Source organism: Cherax quadricarinatus, chromosome 5, assembly GCF_038502225.1.
Source record: "Cherax quadricarinatus isolate ZL_2023a chromosome 5, ASM3850222v1, whole genome shotgun sequence".
In the NCBI taxonomy this organism is placed as follows: Eukaryota; Metazoa; Arthropoda; class Malacostraca; order Decapoda; family Parastacidae; genus Cherax; species Cherax quadricarinatus.
In genome coordinates, this window is record NC_091296.1 from 17,655,939 (window position 1) to 17,675,093 (window position 19,155).

The 19,155-nt window shown below is 43.1% G+C and overlaps 1 protein-coding gene across 7 annotated transcripts; it reads left to right on the top strand.

The window, feature by feature from the left end:
• The first annotated feature begins 917 nt into the window (after positions 1 to 917).
• On the top strand, positions 918 to 19,055 carry LOC128684828 (ubiquitin-like modifier-activating enzyme 1). 7 transcript variants are annotated; one of them, XM_053771114.2, is made up of 8 exons: positions 918 to 991; positions 5,647 to 5,785; positions 7,895 to 8,132; positions 10,525 to 10,709; positions 11,108 to 11,230; positions 12,407 to 14,434; positions 16,015 to 16,199; positions 17,922 to 19,055. In XM_053771114.2, the coding sequence occupies exons 2-8, from the start codon at positions 5,663 to 5,665 to the stop codon at positions 18,061 to 18,063; spliced, it is 3,024 nt and encodes a 1,007-aa protein (XP_053627089.1). In that variant the 5' UTR covers positions 918 to 991; positions 5,647 to 5,662; the 3' UTR covers positions 18,064 to 19,055. The 7 variants fall into 7 exon arrangements, with proteins under 7 accessions (XP_053627089.1, XP_053627094.1, XP_053627088.1 ...); XM_053771119.2 differs by having other exon boundaries at positions 919 to 957; XM_053771113.2 differs by having other exon boundaries at positions 938 to 1,172.
• The last annotated feature ends 100 nt before the right edge of the window (positions 19,056 to 19,155 follow it).

Genomic DNA, 19,155 nt, shown 5'->3' on the forward strand with positions numbered 1-19,155 from the left:
TTCGGGAAAATGTGAGAATTTGAGCTTTGGGTTACGATGCGGACAAACGTCCAACACACAGTTTAACAGCGGCTAAGATTGTTGAATAACTGCCCTTTGAATACAGACCAGAAGACAGCAGTTCCTCACGCATCAATGTTAGTTAGAGAAGCCTCCAAAGATTTCAGGGACCTCCAAGGTGCTGTGGGAGTTGCTAATAATATTTAGCTATTTGTAGAAATCAGTCTCGTGCATTTGGCGTCTTCAAGTAAGAGGGAGGTCATAGAAATCTAGATTGCTTGGGTAGAATCAGGCAAAGCTCTAGCTTCACACGCGGAGGGCCCGGGTTCGATTCCCGGCGGGGTGGAAACATTTCGACGCGTTTTCTTATACCTGTTGTCCTGTTCACCTGGCAGCAAATAGGTACCTAGGTGTTAGTAGACTGGTGTGGGTAGCATCCTGGGGGACAAGATTGAGGACCCCAGTGGAAATAAGGCAGATAGTCCTCGATGACGCACTGACTTTCTTGGGTTACCGTGGGTGGTTAACCCTCCAGGGTTAAAAATCCGAACGAAATCTTATCTTATCTTAGCACAGTCTCCACAGCTAAGTAAGTCAGTTCTAGTTTGTGCATGCAGATAGGAATTTCCAGCATATTTCAGTATTCTAAAAAGACGTGTACCTTTAAGGGTCACTTGAGAGAACAGGACTCTAGAAGTCTTGTGATGTCTGTGTCAGCTGCGACTGCCAGAGTGGGCATCTCACAAGTTCCCACACTCCCTCCATCTACCTGTTTTATCTCTCCATCTGCCTACTTTCTCCCTCCATCTATACATCCTCCGCCTTTTTCAACCACGTCACTTGCAAAGCGACTTCTGTATTTCATCACCATTCTTAATCATTATTATCTTCTTGCGATAATGAGAGAGAGAGCTCACCAGAGAGCCACCTACTGCTCCTTTAGTCTTAACTCTGCTGGTGCTTGTAACAGTGTGACCTGGTGCTTGTAGCAGTATGACCTGCTGGTGTTTCTAGCAGTGTGACCTGATGGTGCTTGTAGCAGTGTGACCTGCTGGTGCTTGTAGCTGTGTGACCTGCTGGTGCTTGCAACACTGTGACCTGGTGCTTGTAGCAGTATGACCTACTGCGTGCTTCTAGCAGTGTGACCTGCTGGTTCTTTTAACAGTGATCTGGTACTTGTAGCATTATGACCTGCTGGTGTTTCTAGCAGTGTGACCTGCTGGTGCTTGTAGCAGAGTGACCTGCTGGTGTTTATAGCAGTGTGATCTGCTGGGGCTTGTAGCAGTAACCTGCTAGTGCTTATAGCAGTGTGACCTGCTCGCGCTTGTAGCACTGTGACCTGCTGGTGCTTGTAGCAGTGTGATCTACTGGTGCTTGTAGCACTGGACCTGCTGCTGGTGCTTGTGACCTGCTTCTGGTGCTTGTAACAGTGTGACCTACTGCTGGTGCTTGTAACAGTGTGACCTGCTGCTGGTGGGTGTGACCTGATGCTGGTGCCTGTAACAGTGTGACCTGCTGCTGGAGCTTGTAACACTATGATTTGCTTGTGCTTGTAACAGTGTGACCTGCTGTGCTTGTAGTTGTGTGACCTTCTGGTGCTTGTAGCAATGTGATCTGCTGTGCTTGTAGCAGTGTGACCTGCTATGCTTGTAGCAGTGTGATCTACTGGTGCTTGTAGCAATGGACCTGCTGCTGGTGCTTGTGTGACCGGCTTCTGGTGCTTGTAACAGTGTGACCTACTGCTGGTGCTTGTAACAGTGTGACCTGGTGCTTGTAACAGTGTGACCTGCTGCTGGTGAGTGTGACCTGATGCTGGTGCCTGTAACAATGTGACCTGCTGCTGGTGCTTGTAACACTGTGACTTGCTGCTTGTGCTTGTAACAGTGTGACCTGCTGCTTGTCCTTGTGTGACACGCTGCTGGTACATGTAGAACTGTGATCTGCTAGTGATTGTAGTAGTGTGACTTGCTGCTGGTGCTTGTAGAAGTGCGACCTGCTGCTGGTGCTTGTAGCAATGCGACCTGCTGCTGGTGCTTGTAGGTGTGACCTGTTTCTGATGCTTGTAACAGTGTGACCTACTGCTGGTGCTTGTAACAATGTGACGTGCTGCTGGTGCTTGTAACAGTGTGACCTGCTGCTAGTGCTTGTAAGTGTAATCTCTTTCCCGTGCTTGTAACAGTGAGACCTGCACGTGCTTGTATCTGTGACCTGCTGGTGCTTGTAACAGTGTGACGCGTGACCTGTTGCTAGTGCTTGTAAGTGTGACCTGCTGGTACTTGTAACAATATGATTTGCTGCTAGTGCTTGCATGACCTGTTGGTGCTTGTAACAGTGTGGCCTGGTGCTTGTAAGTGTGATCTGCTGCTGGTGTTTGTAACAGCCTTGACGCCGGTGAAGGGCTCTTGATCCAGGAAACTGGAGCTGCCCTCCGCTTTGATCAAACCTGATTGCTTCCTATTCTCAATTATCTAGGTGATCTGTGATCCCTACGGGTTTAGCGCTTATATAAGAACATAAGAATGGAGGAACACTGGCCCATACTAGGCACGTCTTTTCGCACCCAAACCAACTAACAAAGGTGTATGCCCAACCCCCTTTTCGATGCTATCCAAGGAATAATCTTCGATCACTCTGCTAACTTATGTGCAAGTCCCATCACATCCAACCCTCTCACTCATGTATTTATCTAACCTATATCTGAAGTACAACCAAATGTTTTGGCTTCAATAACCCATAAATAATAACATATTAATGACTGTAACTACAATCAGTTGTTGGGTCTGTTATGAGAGAGACAGTGCACAACCTTCACAGTGGTGAGGCCAACATATTTTGGACAAGGGCGCTTATTTACAAGACATTTCATCCCGAGTTTCTTCTTCAGTCCTAATAGAGACAGGTATCCAGCAACCTGCCACCAAAGTAACATCTAACGTAACCCTGACAATAAGAGGCAGTTAATATGTCTTTTTGATCTCCGTCACTGATTTGGAAAGAAGCAAACTAACTGATAACACAATCACCAGTGTGATAAGATGTGGGCGAAATGGAGAAACAGGAAAATACGGTAATGCCTCCTGACGAGTCTTTATCAGCTGATGAATCAACGTCTGGTGTACCAGTGCTGGGTATCATAAATTATGGTACAAACCTTGCTAATTGATACCGACAAATTGGTTTAGAAAGACACGTGAGTAAACGCTAGGACATATTTATTAGAAAACGTTTCGGTCCTAGGACCTTGATCACTTATCAAGGTCTCGGAACTGAATTATTATGATCATGGGGGACCGCTAAACCCGTAGGGATTATAAAGCTCCTGTGGGGGAGGGGGATGGAAGGCATTCAGGGTCAATTCAGGAAACTGGAGCACAGATCCAATTCCCTAGATCAAGAGCCCCTCACCAGCGTCAAGGCACCTCCCTTGAGGGGCCCGGGAATGAAACTTTTTCTAATGTCTTAGTGTTTGCTCACGTCTTTCTAAACCAATCAGAAATTAAACAACTGCTGGCGACCCGGTGCAACATACGTGTAGAAACACACAACAACGATTTTATTTAATTATCTAAGGTTAAATCTACAGAGTGTGTGTGCTCACCTGCAGGGGTCGAGGACAGCTCCTGGCCCCCGCCTCTTCACTGGTCGCAACTAAGCCCTCTCCCAGCTCCATGAGCTTTATCAAACCTCGTCTTAAAGCAATGTATAGTACCTGCCTCCACTACGTTACTTTTCAGACTGTTCCTCTTCCTGACAACTCTGTGACTGAAGAAATACTTCCTAACATCCCTTTGACTCGTCTGAGTCTTCAATTTCCAATTGTGACCCTTTGTTTATGTGTCCCATCTCTGGAACAACCTGTCTTTATCTATCTTGTCAATTCCTCTCAGTATTTTATAGGTCGTTATGTCATCCCTAACCCTCCTGTCCTCCAGTCTCGTCAGGCCGATTTCCCTTAAACTTTCTTCGTAGGACATTCTTCTTAGCTCCGGAACTAGTCTTGTTGCAAACCTTTGCACTTCCTCTAATTTCTTGACGTGCTTGACCAGGTGTGAGATCCAAACTGGAACTGCATACACCAATATGGGCCTGACGTACACGGTGTACAGAGTCTTGAACAGTTCCTTACTGAGGTGTCGGAATGCTATTCTTAGGTTTGTCAAGTGCCCATATGCTGCAGCAGATTAGCGCCTGGTAATGTTATCTGGTTGATGTGCGCCTCAGGAGATATGCTCGGTATTATACTCACCTCAAGAGCCTTTTCCTTGATTGAGGTTTGGAGTATTTGGCCACCTAGGCTATACTCTGTCTGCGGTCTTCCTTGCCCTTCCCCGATCTTCATGACTTTGCATTTGTTGGGGTTAAATTCCAGAAGCCAGTTGCTGGACCAGGCTTTGTAGCCTGCCCAGGTCCCTTCGTAGCCCTGCCTGATCCTCATCCGACTTAATTCACCTCATTAACTTCACATCATCTGCAAACGGGGACACTTCTGAGTCTATCCTTTCCGTCACGTCATTCACATATACCAAAAACAGCACTGGTCTTAGGATTGACCCTGTGGAACCCGCTCGTCACAGGCGCCCACTCTGACACCTCGTCACGTACCACGACTTCTTGTTGTCTCCCTGTCAACTATTCTCTGGTCCATTGCAGTTCCTATCCTGTTATGCATGCCTGATCCTCTAGCATTTGCACTGCTCTCTTGTAAGGAATTGTGCTGAAGGCCTTCTTGCAGTCCAAGAAAATGCAATCTACCCACCCCTCTCTCTCATGTCTTACTTCCGTTACCTTGTCATAAAACTCCAGTAGGTTTGTGACACAGGATTTGCCTTCCTTGAAACTGTGTTAGTTATCATTTATAAGCTTGTTCCTTTCTAGGTGCTCCACCACTCTCCTGATAAACTTCTCCATGACTTTGCATACTATACACATGCTCGTGGACACACACACATGTTACTGGCTACGTTTTCCACCCCATGTACAAGGTATAGCTGGAGTATACCTGGAGGGTGTTTCGGGGATCAGTGATCCCTGGCCCGGTCCATGACCAGGTTTACGGTGGATCAGGGCCTCATCAATCAGGCTGTTACTGCCAGCCGCACGCAAACCGACGTATGAGCCACAGCCCGGCTGGACTAGCATTGACTTTAGGTGCCTGTCCAGCTCCCTCTTGTAGACAGCTAGGGCTCTATTGGTAATCCCCCTTATGTATGCTTGGAGGCAGTTGACCAATCTTAGGCCCCTAACACTTACTGTGTTGTCTCTTAGTGTACTCATGACACCCCTGCTTTTCATTGGGGGAATGTTGCACCGACTGCCGAAGTCTTCTGCTTTTGTAGGGAGTGATTTCCGTGTGCAGATTTGCGACCAGTCCCCTAGGATTTTCCAAGTGTATATTATGATGCAGCTTTCTCGTCTGCTTTCCAAGGAGTACAGGCCAAGGGACTTCAGCCGTTCCCAGTAATTTAGGTGCTTTATTGTACTTATACGTGCGGTGTTAGGGTTATATCAGAAATTCTGAAATTAAACAAATTTTAGTCTCGGTCATTTAGACTGTCGATCCACAAGGCTCCCAGAATATGTTGCTAACACATAGTAACAATACTAATACTCTTGTTACTAAAACTTCTGTACTTACTGTTTCTGCAGCTGCTGTTAGCTAATCATGTCGAAGGAGGTGGACGAGACGTTGTACTCCCGTCAGTTGTATGTGTTGGGTCACCAGGCCATGCAAAAGATGTCCACCTCAGACGTTCTTGTGTGTGGACTCGGAGGTCTGGGAGTAGAGGTAAGTTAATGCACAAATGACATTTCTAATAAACGTTGGCCTGTTAACATAAATGTCAATAAGGTTTTATTTAAATAGCTGCAGCCCAGTGAATGTGTTGCTATATACTGACAGGTAGTTGTTTGATATACGGTTAAGGTTTCTACAGGGATTCCCTTCAAGGGCACCTGGATGATATATAATAACGACAAGTTGACGAATAAAATACATGTTCAACACCGGGTAATTTTGTTATTGCTGTGTAAATGGTTTAGAAAACCGACAAGTTGAAGAATGAGACACTTGTGCAACATCTGGGAATCTTCAGCGAGGAAACGTTTCACCAGCCAGTGACTGCTTCAGTCCAGTACAACTTGAGGTAATCAGTTCCTCAGTCAGATGTTGTACAAATGTCTCATTGCTCCTCCATTATTTATTAATGTTATGGTAATAAAGATACCCAGTGTTGCACATGTGAATAGCTCTTGATCCAAGGAACTGGAGCTGCCTTCAATTCTTGGATGAGACATGGTTGCCTCCCGTTTTCCCAGCGCCTCTTCATAAGTGTAATATACCTCTACAGGAGCTGAGCTAAGACTTCCTGCAGTTATTTTCCTTGCTAAGACACTATATATAACATATTAATTACGCATCATTAATTAAACATCGTTAACATAACCAGTAAAAGATCATTAGATAAATATAATAAATACATTAATTAAAGGTAATCAATTAAACATTATTAAATAAATGGTATTATCACTAATTATACATCATTAATTTATATTGCACGGATACCTTTTACCATATACAGATCATTAATAATTTTAATTTTCAAAGGGGTGAATGGGTAAGCCAGTGGAAGGCCTCGGTCAGACGACCAAAAGCTCCAGTGCCGGATCATCATATGACTAAGACCCGAGTCGGGAAACACTTGTCCTGCTACCTGATGAATCTTACCTAACAATCTTTTTTAAATCCTACATAATTGCGACCCGCGTCAGGAGGCTTGTTCTGTCTCTTGACAAATATTATGACAACAACCTTTTACCAGCGTTAGAATATTTCTGGAGGTGTCTGACAAATTGACATTTTGCCTGAGTCATGATTACCTTTGTAACTTGCCATGACTGTGACCAGATCTACCTGGAGTTCATTACCTTTGTAACTATTTCAGCTATCATAACTTTGGGGTCCAGTCCCTGGACTCATTACGTACCTCTGTAATCTTTGACTACCACCCACAGGATGGTTATGGGGTGCATAATAAACATATTAAACTGAACTCATTACCTCCAGCAAGACTTAGGCTTCTAATACGTTGTTGCTATGTCCTGCCTCAGCTTGAGCCTCGAACACATTTCTGCTATATCCTCCCTCTTCTCAATTAAATACTGGCGCAGGAAATAGAAATACATCTTTTTGAGTCCATTGGTCCCTCTGTCCACATATTAATATACCTGCATTCATAGCCTATGTTACATTAAAAAATGTTTTAATTTTCGATAAAATTCACCTAACTATATGAATAAATTCGTTATTTCTCTGAACTCAGGCATTACTGCTGTACTTAGTTTAGTCAGCAGTATCCTATGTATATAAGCTTTATTAAGCTCGAAGTTACACAGGAATATATACACCATGAGGTGTATGTCTGCGTAAATTCACAAAGTTCACTCTAATCCGTACTTTGGGGATTCAAATATTCTTGACAGGCGATGAAATAGTTGTGTGCAGCCTCAGTGCTTTTGTGAGTAGTCGATAGGCTCTACACTCAACCAACCAGGGATACACATTACAAGGTATATATTCCGAGGAGAGTATTGCTCTCCATGCATGTGTTGAGAGAAACGGTACATATGTACTGAGGAGTATATCTCTCTAGCTTACTAGTCTCTCCAGGTAGACCGGTTTGTATTTATATCCTTTTATCATTGCTACTCTCGCAACCTTCTCCATTCAAAGAGGGTGGTGACGCTGGAAAAGGGCTCATGATCCAAGGAAACCGGACTCACCCTCTCCTTCCATGGATCAAACCTCTCATTCCCTTGGCGGTGTATGATCCCTCCGGGTTTAATGCTTTCCAATGACAATAATAATAATATCTCTCATGCCCCACTTCTTCAAAAGATAGCGAAGAATATCATCTTGAGTGGAGTGAGATCTGTGACCCTTCACGACACTACCACTGTGACCTGGCGTGACCTGACCACCCAGTACTTCCTGCGTGCCTCTGACCTGACCAAAAATCGCGCCCTAGCTTGTTGCCTTCGCCTGGCTGAGCTTAACTCTTACGTGTCCGTCAGCGCCTCCGTCAGCGAGGTCACACAGGAGTTTCTTCAAGGCTACAGTGTTGTTGTGCTCACAGGTACGACACTGATACTGACTACCAGCGTTTTATTTATCTGAAATACTACGGTATAAGAATAATAGTAATAATTTCTTTATTATATTAAGAAGATGATGATGGTAATAATGAATAGAAACAAATCTTTATTTTTATTGAAGAGCTTTTAGCCCAGAAACTTCAAGGGTTTGAAGTGAAATAATTAGCTGAAACAATTTTGATAATGTAAAAATGTGTCCAGAACTACTATACCTAAAGTCCAATAAAAAATATAGCAGCAACGTTGTGAAACTGACTAGCAAAATAGATATTAAATTACTTTACACACACACACACACACACAGATATATATTTATATATATCTGTGTGTGTGTATATATACTTTATATCCACACACACACACACACACACACACACACATATATATATATATATATATATATATATATATATATATATATATATATATATATATATATATATATATATAGAGAGAGAGAGAGAGAGAGAGAGAGAGAGAGTGCACCTCACTCCGGGGACTTCCTCCAAACAGTTCCCATATCGGCAATGGGAACGCGACTCGACCCTAAGACCCTCCGTATTGCAGTGGCTCTGCGCCTTGCTGCCCCAATTCACACAGAATATATGTGTATTTGCGGCGAAGTGCAAGCAGACCAATACGGTCTACATGGTCTTAACTGTTCCAAAACCAAGGGCTGGCATGCAAGACACAGTGAGGTCAACGACATCATTAAGAGAACCCTTGCTACAGCTGGATGCCCTGTCGAGAGGGAGCCACGATCCCTTGCAGCAAACAATACCCACAACCCAGCAAACCGCCCCGACGGGATCACCATCTATCCTTGGAAGAATGGCAAGCTCTTAGCATGGGACTATACCTGTGTGTCCACACTGGCTGACACCTATATCCATCACAGTGTGGGGTGACAGGGAGGAGCTGCTGACCACAGGGAGGAGTACAAGATCAGCAAGTACAGGGACATTAGCCAAAAGTATCAATTTGTCCCAGTGGGATCAGAGACCTTGGGATCATGGGGAAAAAATGCCACACGTTTCCTTAAAGAATTGGGTTCCAGACTCATCGACACCACCAGGGACCCAAGGGCAGCCACTTTCATGTTCCAGCGCCTCAGCGTCGCCATCCAGAGGGGAAATGCTTGCTGCATACTTGGCTCACGTCCAGCCTCGGAGGAGTTGGAGGAAATTCATGATCTTTGATACATTGTGCCATTGTATTCATGTTTATGTTTTTTTCTGTAAATGTATTTTGTTTATTAATAACTGTTCACATAGAATAAAAAATATATAGGGGGTGGTAGGAGAAGAAAATATTCAAACAGCTCCGGGGAGAACCTTGAGTTTTCCCTGAGGTACGTTTATTGTCTTCTCTGAGGATGAGGGTCCCCATTCCAGCTATAGAGGTGGTACTTCCCTATATATATATATATATATATATATATATATATATATATATATATATATATATATATATATATATATATATATACCCCCTTGGGAGGGGGTAAAGGAGGTTTTGTGTGCGAGGGGCTTGGACTTCCAGCGAGCATGCGTGAGCGTGTTTGATAGGAGTGAATGGAGACAAATGGTTTTTAATACTTGACGTGCTGTTGGAGTGTGAGCAAAGTAACATTTATGAAGGGATTCAGGGAAACCGGCAGGCCGGACTTGAGTCCTGGAGATGGGAAGTACAGTGCCTTCACTCTGAAGGAGGGGTGTTAATGTTGCAGTTTAAAAACTGTAGTGTAAAGCACCCTTCTGGCAAGACAGTGATGGAGTGAATGATGGTGAAAGTTTTTCTTTTTCGGGCCACCCTGCCTTGGTGGGAATCGGCCAGTGTGATAATTATATATATATATATAAATATATATATATATAAATATATATATATATATATATATATATATATATATATATATATATATATATATATGAAACTCAAAGACAGGAGAATAGTTGATGTGTATACTTCGATCTCGGTTTGAAATCCTCAAAGTTTAGTCCTAGGAGGGGCGAAATGTTTGCATGTTTAACACTGCCTCAGTACACCTAGCAGTAAGTACACACCTAGTCGACTACTGAGCTACGTCCTGGGGAAGAATCACAGGACCCCAGTGGAATTATGCCACAGTGCTGTTTTTCTGGGCTAATTAGCCCTCTGAGGTTAATACCCTTGAAAGGGTGCGTTAATGTTGGCGAAGGGCTTTTGATCTAAGGAACTGGAGTTACTTTTCCCTTTCTCTAATTAAATCTGATTACCTCCCGGCGTTCCCTAGCGCTCTACGACGCCTACGTTTTAGTTCTCCCACACTAATACGATAATAATCCGGAGATAATATCCCAAATAAAGTCTTCATTTTTTTATTACTTATAGACACAGACCTGGAGGAGCAGGTGCGGGTGTCGCAGGAGTGCCGCAGGCTGGGTATCTCCTTCCTCAGCGCCGCCACCTACGGCGTCTTCGGCCAACTCTTTTGCGACTTCGGGAAGAGTTTTACGGCTGAGGATGTGGATGGCAGGGAACCCGCCTCTCTGCGTGTGGCTGACATCACCAGGGAGGTAGGTAGCCGGTGGAGCTGTTATTCATTTAATACAGCAACACCCGCATCGTGCTACCACTCTATTGTATGGGAACACAGCTCCAGTCCCTCACATCAAGAACCCCTCACCAACATCAAGGGGTCTCCTTCAAGGGGATATTACCATTTACTATAATCTATGGTATCTATTAGCGGTCTATATGTAATTAGCGATCTTACATCAAATCCAGTTGGTACACATCTTTCCAAGCTTAATTCATTCGCAGTGAGGAGCTGCTCATGGTTGCCCGTCTTGTAGTATAATACCCTTAAAGAGGTTGCTCTTGAACTAGCGAGTGGCTCATGATCCAGGGAAAGTGAAAGTAAGATGTAGATAACTAAAAGGTGGTAGTGTATACTCTAAGTCATTCTCTACAGGAAGAGGGCGTGGTGACCTGTATAGTGAACCAACGTCTGGGTCTACGGGATGGTGACCTCGTGACCTTCTCCAACATCAAGGGCATGACCCAGCTCAACCACTGCTCCCCTACCGAGGTTAAGGTCAGTGGAGACCCACATCTGTATTTCTATATTATAAAATTATAAATATAATTAAAATATTTATGTTACAGTTAATAATAATAATAATAATAATAATAATAATAATAATAATAATAATAATAACAATAATATGTTTATGGCATTGAGTATTTAAGTTGAGCAACTTGTGGAGAGAGTTTCTGAGTGTTCACAACACTGGTCAACAATAGCAATAGTTCGTTGCTTTGTGTTAGTTTTCTGCAGCGACCTTGTGCCTCATCAAGCCGGCATCACACCTACCATCTTATTTATTTGACCTGTGTTAATGGGCCCCATGAAGAAATATTTTCATACTGCTTAAGCACAATTTAATCATTAACTGCTTGTTGCCCAGTTATATGCACAGCTTAACGAATGCGTACAAACTAAATTCATATCTGCATAAGCAACTATTTACGATAGTTACCAAACTATGAACTTGTAAATAGTTCATTGCCACTGTTATCTGCTTAGCTATAAAAACACCGGGAGGCCTGGTCAAGGACTGGGCCGTGGGGGCGTTGACCCCCGAACACCCTCCAAGTGGACTCCAGTCACTGGACCTATTATGTACCTCACCACATACCCATCCTATTGCTCATAGGATGGATACGGGGTGCATAATAAAGCTAGTATACACTGTGTGGCACTGGTTATGCAAACGGTTGATTAAAACAGAGAGCTGATAATTCTGATGGGGAGGTCATTGAGAGTGAAGGTGGTGGTGTCTTGTTAGTAAGGAAATAGAAGTATATCCTGGCACGGATCAGTGTCACACTATGATCCGTTCAGTGATCAAGCAACTACTGGCATACCGTTGATGGGTGTACGTGATGAAGCAACCACTGATGTACCAATCTTATGTATCAGTGATTAAGGAACCAATGATGTACCCATGTTGGTATCAGTAATTAAGCAACCACTGGTGTATTGGTGCTAAGAAATCGCTAGGGGTATCAGTGGATAATAGTTATAATAGTATGAATAATAATGGCTGTATCACTATACATGTTAATTTCCTAAAAACATAGCATTAAGCCAACAAATTTACATATAGTTTATACATTTTAGCTGCTGTACGTTAATTGGCACAGGTATTGCAAATTATTAGATATTCAGACACTGATAAACATAAACATATTTTTTTCGCTTGTGCAGGTGCTCAATCCTTCAAGCTTCGCTATAGGCGACACAAGATCCTTCTCAGAATATGAAGGAGGAGGAGTTGTGACTCAGGTCAAGGTTCCTAAGACGTTTAATTTCAAGTCATTAGAGGAATCCCTTGCTGCACCTACGTTTGTTGTTGTGGACGAACTCAAGTCAGGGCGCTCACAGGTTCTTCACATTGCCTTCCAGGCACTACACCAATACGTGAAGAAGGCAGGAGCCCTTCCACGCCCATGGAATGATGAAGATGCAAATAAGTTCCTGGAGTGTTTTTACGATGTCAACAATACGAATCCAGCCAAGGTAGAGGACGTAAATGAAAACATTCTAAGGATTTTTTCCAAAGTGGCGTCCGGGACTCTAGCACCCATGAACTCCGTCATTGGAAGCATAGCTTCCCAAGAGGTGATAAAGGCGTGCTCGGGAAAGTTCACTCCAGTCTTCCAGTGGTTGTATTTCGACGCTGTGGAGTGCCTACCTGATGACCCATTGCAGTTTCCACCTAAAGATGTTTCCTCGCGAGACAACCGCTACGACGCTCAAGTGGCCGTCTTTGGTCGCCAACTCCAGGACAAACTCGGAGGCTTGAAGCTATTCGTTGTTGGTGCTGGAGCTATCGGGTGCGAACTACTAAAAAATTTGGCCATGATAGGCGTGAGTGTGGCTATGGGCGGCAACATCACACTCACAGACATGGACCACATCGAGAAGAGTAACCTCAATCGGCAGTTCCTCTTTAGGCCCTGGGACATCAAGAAATCCAAAGCTACAACAGCCGCAGCTGCAGTCATTGTGATGAATCCAGAGGTTAACATCACTCCACATCAAGTCCGTGTCGGTCCAGAAGCTGAAAATATCTACAGCCCTGAGTTTTATAAGAACTTGGACATTGTTGCTAACGCTCTGGACAATTTAGAAGCTCGCCAGTATATGGATCGCCGTTGCTGGTACTACCGGAAACCTATGCTGGAATCTGGGACGCTGGGCATCAAAGGCAGTGTGCAAGTGGTGCTTCCTCACCTCACAGACCGTTTTCCGGCTCATCTGAGCTCAAGGGACGGAGATATTCCTCTGTGTACACTAAGAAGCTTCCCGAATTGCATCGAGCACACACTCCAGTGGGCCAGAGATATGTTTGAGGGAGAGTTCTGTCATTCACCTGAGATAACCAGACAGTATCTGGAGGATAACGATTTTCTGAAGCGATCCAGTAAGCTGTCCGACTACGACTACCAAAGTATTCTAAGGAATTTAAAATCTTCGCTGGAAGATGATGCGCCACATAACTTCTCTGACTGTATAGCCTGGGCACGCAGGCACTGGGAGACCAATTTCCGCAATCAGATTGTACAGCTGCTGGAATACTTTCCACCAAACTACGTAACAAGCACTGGGAGTCATTTCTGGTCAGGATCCAAACGGTGCCCCCATCCACTAAAGTACGATGCCGAAAATCCTCTTCATTTGGATTATGTGGTATCGGCGGCAAATCTTAGGGCACAGGTGTATGGGATTCCTCAGGACAGGGATCGCCTACGTATTTCTCAATTAGCAGCGGCAGTTAAGATACCTGAATACCTTCCTCAAGTCAGAAGCGAACCCAATGATGAGGATGCCGAAGCCAGCATTGAGAGTGGTTTCTTCCAGAAGGTCTATATCTCCAGTCTTCAAGACGCTATAGCACCTAAGGAGCACTTCCAGCATCTCAAGATTACCCCGCTGACTTTCGAAAAAGATGACAACACCAATTTCCACATGGACTTTGTCGTGGCAGCGTCAAACCTGAGGGCGGAAAACTATGAGATTGATCCCGCGGACAAACACAAAAGCAAGAAGATTGCTGGAAAAATAGTCCCAGCAATTGCCACCTCCACGGCGCTAGTGGCAGGTCTGGTTTCACTGGAACTGCTCAAAGTCGCTCAGGGACATAAACACATCCGTTTCTATAGGAACATGTCCTTCAACATGGCCATTCCCTGCTTCGTCCTCTCTCAACCTGATCCTCCACCAGAGTACGAGGTAACATCCTATAAACACACCACTCAAGTTTTTTAATATAGCATGACATTATTTTTCCACATTTTTTTTCTACCGTCTTTGATTCGAGTTCTATTCGGATTCCTTCATTAATTTACAGTTCATTATATCACTATTATCTGTGTAATCCAGAGTAAAAATAAATGGGTTTCCGTATCCATCTTTGTAATAATAATAATAATAATAATAATAATAATAATAATAATAATAATAATAATAATAATAACATCTTTATTTCAACAAGTACATGTACAAGGTATACAGGCCTAGCTGTTATGCAGAGTATTTCGTGGAAATAAGGTCAGTTTTGTCCCAGGATGCGACCCACACCAGTCGACTAATTCCCAGGTACCCATTTTACTAATGGGGAACACAGACAACCTGTGTAAAGAAACACGCCCAATGTTTCTACTCTTGCCGGGAATCGAACCCGAACACCTCACCGTGTGAAGCGACAGCTTGAGCCACCACGCCACGGGGGACCTCTCCTTGGTGAAAATAACCTCTAAAATATAGAATCAGTTCCTGTAAATGGTGTTGTTCTTTTTTCCACACCAGCATCTTTATCATGTGAAGGAAACCTAGAAAAATTTCCATCCTGAATGTGGTTTATCCAAACTGGACATTTTTGGGTGAAAGCTGAAAGCTTTTTCTCTGGCAGTGATCGAATATATTCATCGCTGTTCCTTGGCTGGAACAGGAATTACAGGTATAAATAACAGAGAAAGGCACAATACCGTGACTGGAACAATACACAAATAACCCGCACATAGGAGAGAGGAGCTAAGACGACGTTTCGGTCCTACTTGGACCATTACAAAGTCACACTAACAAAAAGGAGAGAATGAAGGAGTATATATAAGCCAGCAAACAGGGATGGGACAAGAAAGGTAGTAGGAAAGGAGGAAGAGAGGTAGTGGTAGAGGTAGTGATAGTAGTAGTAGTAGTAGTAGTAGTAGTAGTAGTAGTAGTAGAGTCAAAGAGGAGCACTGCAAGGGAGCTAGGGGCCCACAAAGGATAGGAACAAGAACACAGAGGGGAAGAAATAATAATAAAGGACCAAATGCCCAGGGCAGAAGAAAGAAAACTCAAAGGAGGAAGAGAAAAGAGGAAAGGAAAAAAGGGAGAAGGGAAAAAAGAATCAGGTTAAGTCACGGGTGTTGTGAAGTTTGGAGCATTTTACAATGTAATGGGAAAGGAAGGCACCTACAGAGACAAAGCCAGGACTAAGATTCATACAAGGAAAGTTGTGAATAAGGGAGGATTCAACTAGACGGCGACCCTACTTCTAACTTTCACAGTCGCCGTCTGGTTGAATCCTCCCTTATACACAACTTTCCTTGTATGAATCTTAGTGCTGGCTTTGTCTCTGTAGATGCCTTCCTTTCCCATTACATTGTAAAATGCTCCAAACTTCAGAACACCCGTGACTTAACCTGATTCTTGTTTCCCTTCTCCCTTTTCTCCTTACTTCACAGAAGATAGCCTCAATATAGGCAGTAGGGATTTGTTACTCTGCATTACGTATGTACCTATTAGTATATTCTCAATCTTGTCCTCAGTATAATGGAGTGAAATGGACGACGTGGGAGAGGTTCGAGGTGGATGGGGACATGACAATTCAACAATTTCTTGACCTCTTCTGGACCAAGCACTCACTGACGGTCACCCTCGTGGCGCGCGGGAACCTCACCCTCTACTCCAACCTCTTCAACCAATCCGACAGGTCCAGGAGACTTGGCCAGACGTAAGAGTTTTGGGCTCTCTCCGGTGGTGGTGGTCGCTATTGGGGCTTGTTCATTTTTGTTGTTATTTTGCACATCACTTAAAGATTAGTAGTCCCTTTTCATTTCTTCTCAAGGAAAAGTTAACTAAGGTTTTATTTATTTTTTTGCATGTTAAGTTTCTTATTTTGCAACAAAAATAACCTAGAACCTTAAGTAAATTTTAGCAGTCTAACCTACAGAAGCTTAATTTTCGATTTTTGTTTTGCAAAGCAATAAAAAAAATTAGATTTGATTTAATAAAGGTGTGTGCATAATATTCATAATATTCATAATATTCATATGATGAGGCACACATGTATACATATATACAAGTATACAAGTACACATATAAACAAGTTGCATTTATGCATGACAGTGAATTGGTAGTAGGTACAGTTTAGCTATTGCCTTATTTTTGCACAGAACGTAAGTTGTTCGGGTTGCTGGGGCTGGTGGTGGGCTGATCTGGTGTCCTACAACGTGATATGAAAGAGGGCCTGATTAAACCTGTATAGATGAGTGCGGCGGGCTTTTGCTAAGTTTACCTTTTCGGTGATGTGTGATGTGGAATGGAGTAATCTGTCGATCTCGTGGCCTAAGATCTTATTCGGGTTTTTGACAGTGATAGGTGTACCTCTGATGGAGATACCTCCGTTGTTCTCAATTGTTGAGGCATAACATCCAATAGTGCTGATGAGCACCTTGTCCCAATTGGTTTTGATTCTCCATTTCTTCTTCCGGTTGGCTGTTCTTCGTAATTCCATGTTCATTTTTTTTCTATCACCTTCCGTGTTTTTTTTTTCAAGATGCAGGGGTGGATGATACTACATGGATAACATTGTCAGCAAATTGGATAATGATGGTGCCTGTGTATTCAGGCTGGGGAAGGTCATTGACATAAACGTTAAAGAGAATAGGGCTCAGGCACCCTGTGGCACTCTGACTGTTGTGAATAAGTCTGCCGTCTTGTAAATGAAGGTGGAGATGATGCTTCTACTTGTTAGGAAGTTATACATGAGTCTGAGAAGAGTTAGGTAGAGTTCGTTCTTGTCCAATATATGGTGGTATTTTGCTTGTCAGCAAAAATAGAACAGGTCTGAAGGTAGCCTTATTTATATAAGTGAAACTTTTGATCATATGATGAAGGCTTTTCGCTGGCTTAACAGTCCATCTTGTAAAAATCTCACACCATAAAATGTGACACAAGTCGTACAACCCATAAAAAAAAAAACTCCCTAAACTGAAGTATCCTAGGTGTCCGTGGTCTAGCATTGTTGCTAGCTAATTGTGTCTTTCTCCAGTGATTACATCCTCTGGTTTGTGTTCGCTGTTTTATCTGTCAGTTTGTTTGCTTGTTTTCCAGTTCTACTGCAGAAGTTGTATAACTTATTATGAGCTTAGCGCTTCATAGAGTATAATGATAATAATAATACCAATAATAATAATAATAATACAAATAATAATAACAATAAACCAACACCAATAATAGTTTATTTCCTCCATACTATTTTTTCACACTCATTTATGCTAGTGTTCCTCTTACACATTTCTTCACTCTGTCTTTACATTCATGCTATCATCCCTCTCACACACTCATGCCAACATTACTCTCATAATACTCATTCTCTTCTAGTCAACGAAAGCATGTCATGTGAAGATCCTCGTGCTCTTATGTTACCAATTACATTAGTCAACTTTTTCAGCGTGACCGAGATTCTGGAGGAGCTGGGCGAGGCGTGCCAAGAACCGCTAAGTCGTACCCTGATGCTTGATATTGGTGCCAATGACACGGATGGTGCGTTTGTTACTGTTCCTCACGTAGAGTACAAAATACAGCACACATGAGGTGGAACAGTGCAACAAAAACCCCAGTACCTAAGTCAGGACGATGTTGTGCCACCGTCGGCGCTAAGGTGAGGTTAGATAAAATTCGTCAGGAAACAAGGCAAGTGTTTCCTGATGCCATTTGAGCTAAGGAAATTCAAATTTAAGGAGAGACAAAAGAAACTAGTCACGAAGACCTTAGAAAAGAGAGAAACCAGGGGAGACATGATTACGACGTACAAGATATTCAGAGTTTTTGACAAAGCAGACAGGGAGAGATTGCTTTAAATGCGAAACACAGAGGCACAACTAAGTGAGCAACATCGGCTTGCTACATTCTTTCCTGTATTAAAATAATCTAAGCACAAGCGAGACCAATTTTCTTAAGGAGCACTTGTGACTAACAGGAAGAAACACCTGACCGAGTGAGACACAGGTGAGACACTTTAGCTTGTCTGTGAGGAGGCATAAATGGGTCAGTATTTACTGCAAGTGCTAGGCGGAGTTAGGTGACAATTTACAGTGTATAATAAATAATGTGTGTTTTGCAATAGGCTTTATTGTTTAGGCCGTAAATTTTAAAAAAAAATGGAGGGAGGGGTAATTTTTTACTTTAGCTGGGTTATACAACGGAAACAGTTATATTTTGGGCCTGCTGGAAAAAAAAAATTGATAACGAAAAAAACCTTAACCCAAGCAAACCAAACCTAACCCAACCTGATATTTAACCCGAAATCTAAGTTAGTCTACATTAGGCTCTTTTGGGTTGGACTCTTACTTCTTTTTTTGCTCTGCCGAAAACATCAACACTGACAAACAAAGCAATGGGATAGGGCTAGTAGGTGTCCCGCAGTACCCTATTTGCGACTGAACAGCCTGACACAAGAAAGTGACACTCAAGCATGTGACGTCACTCCCTGTGGACTACGTTTTAAGCCATTGTCTCTCATATCTGCTGTGTACTTCATAAAGTCCAGTCTTGTGTAAAAGTACAAATAAAGGCCTTCTCTATATTTGTTTCTTCTTCACCTACTATTTACATCTTGTCTCCATGTTTTGTTATTATTGTAATCATGGGGGCGTGCTAAACCCGCAAGGATTATATAGTGCCTG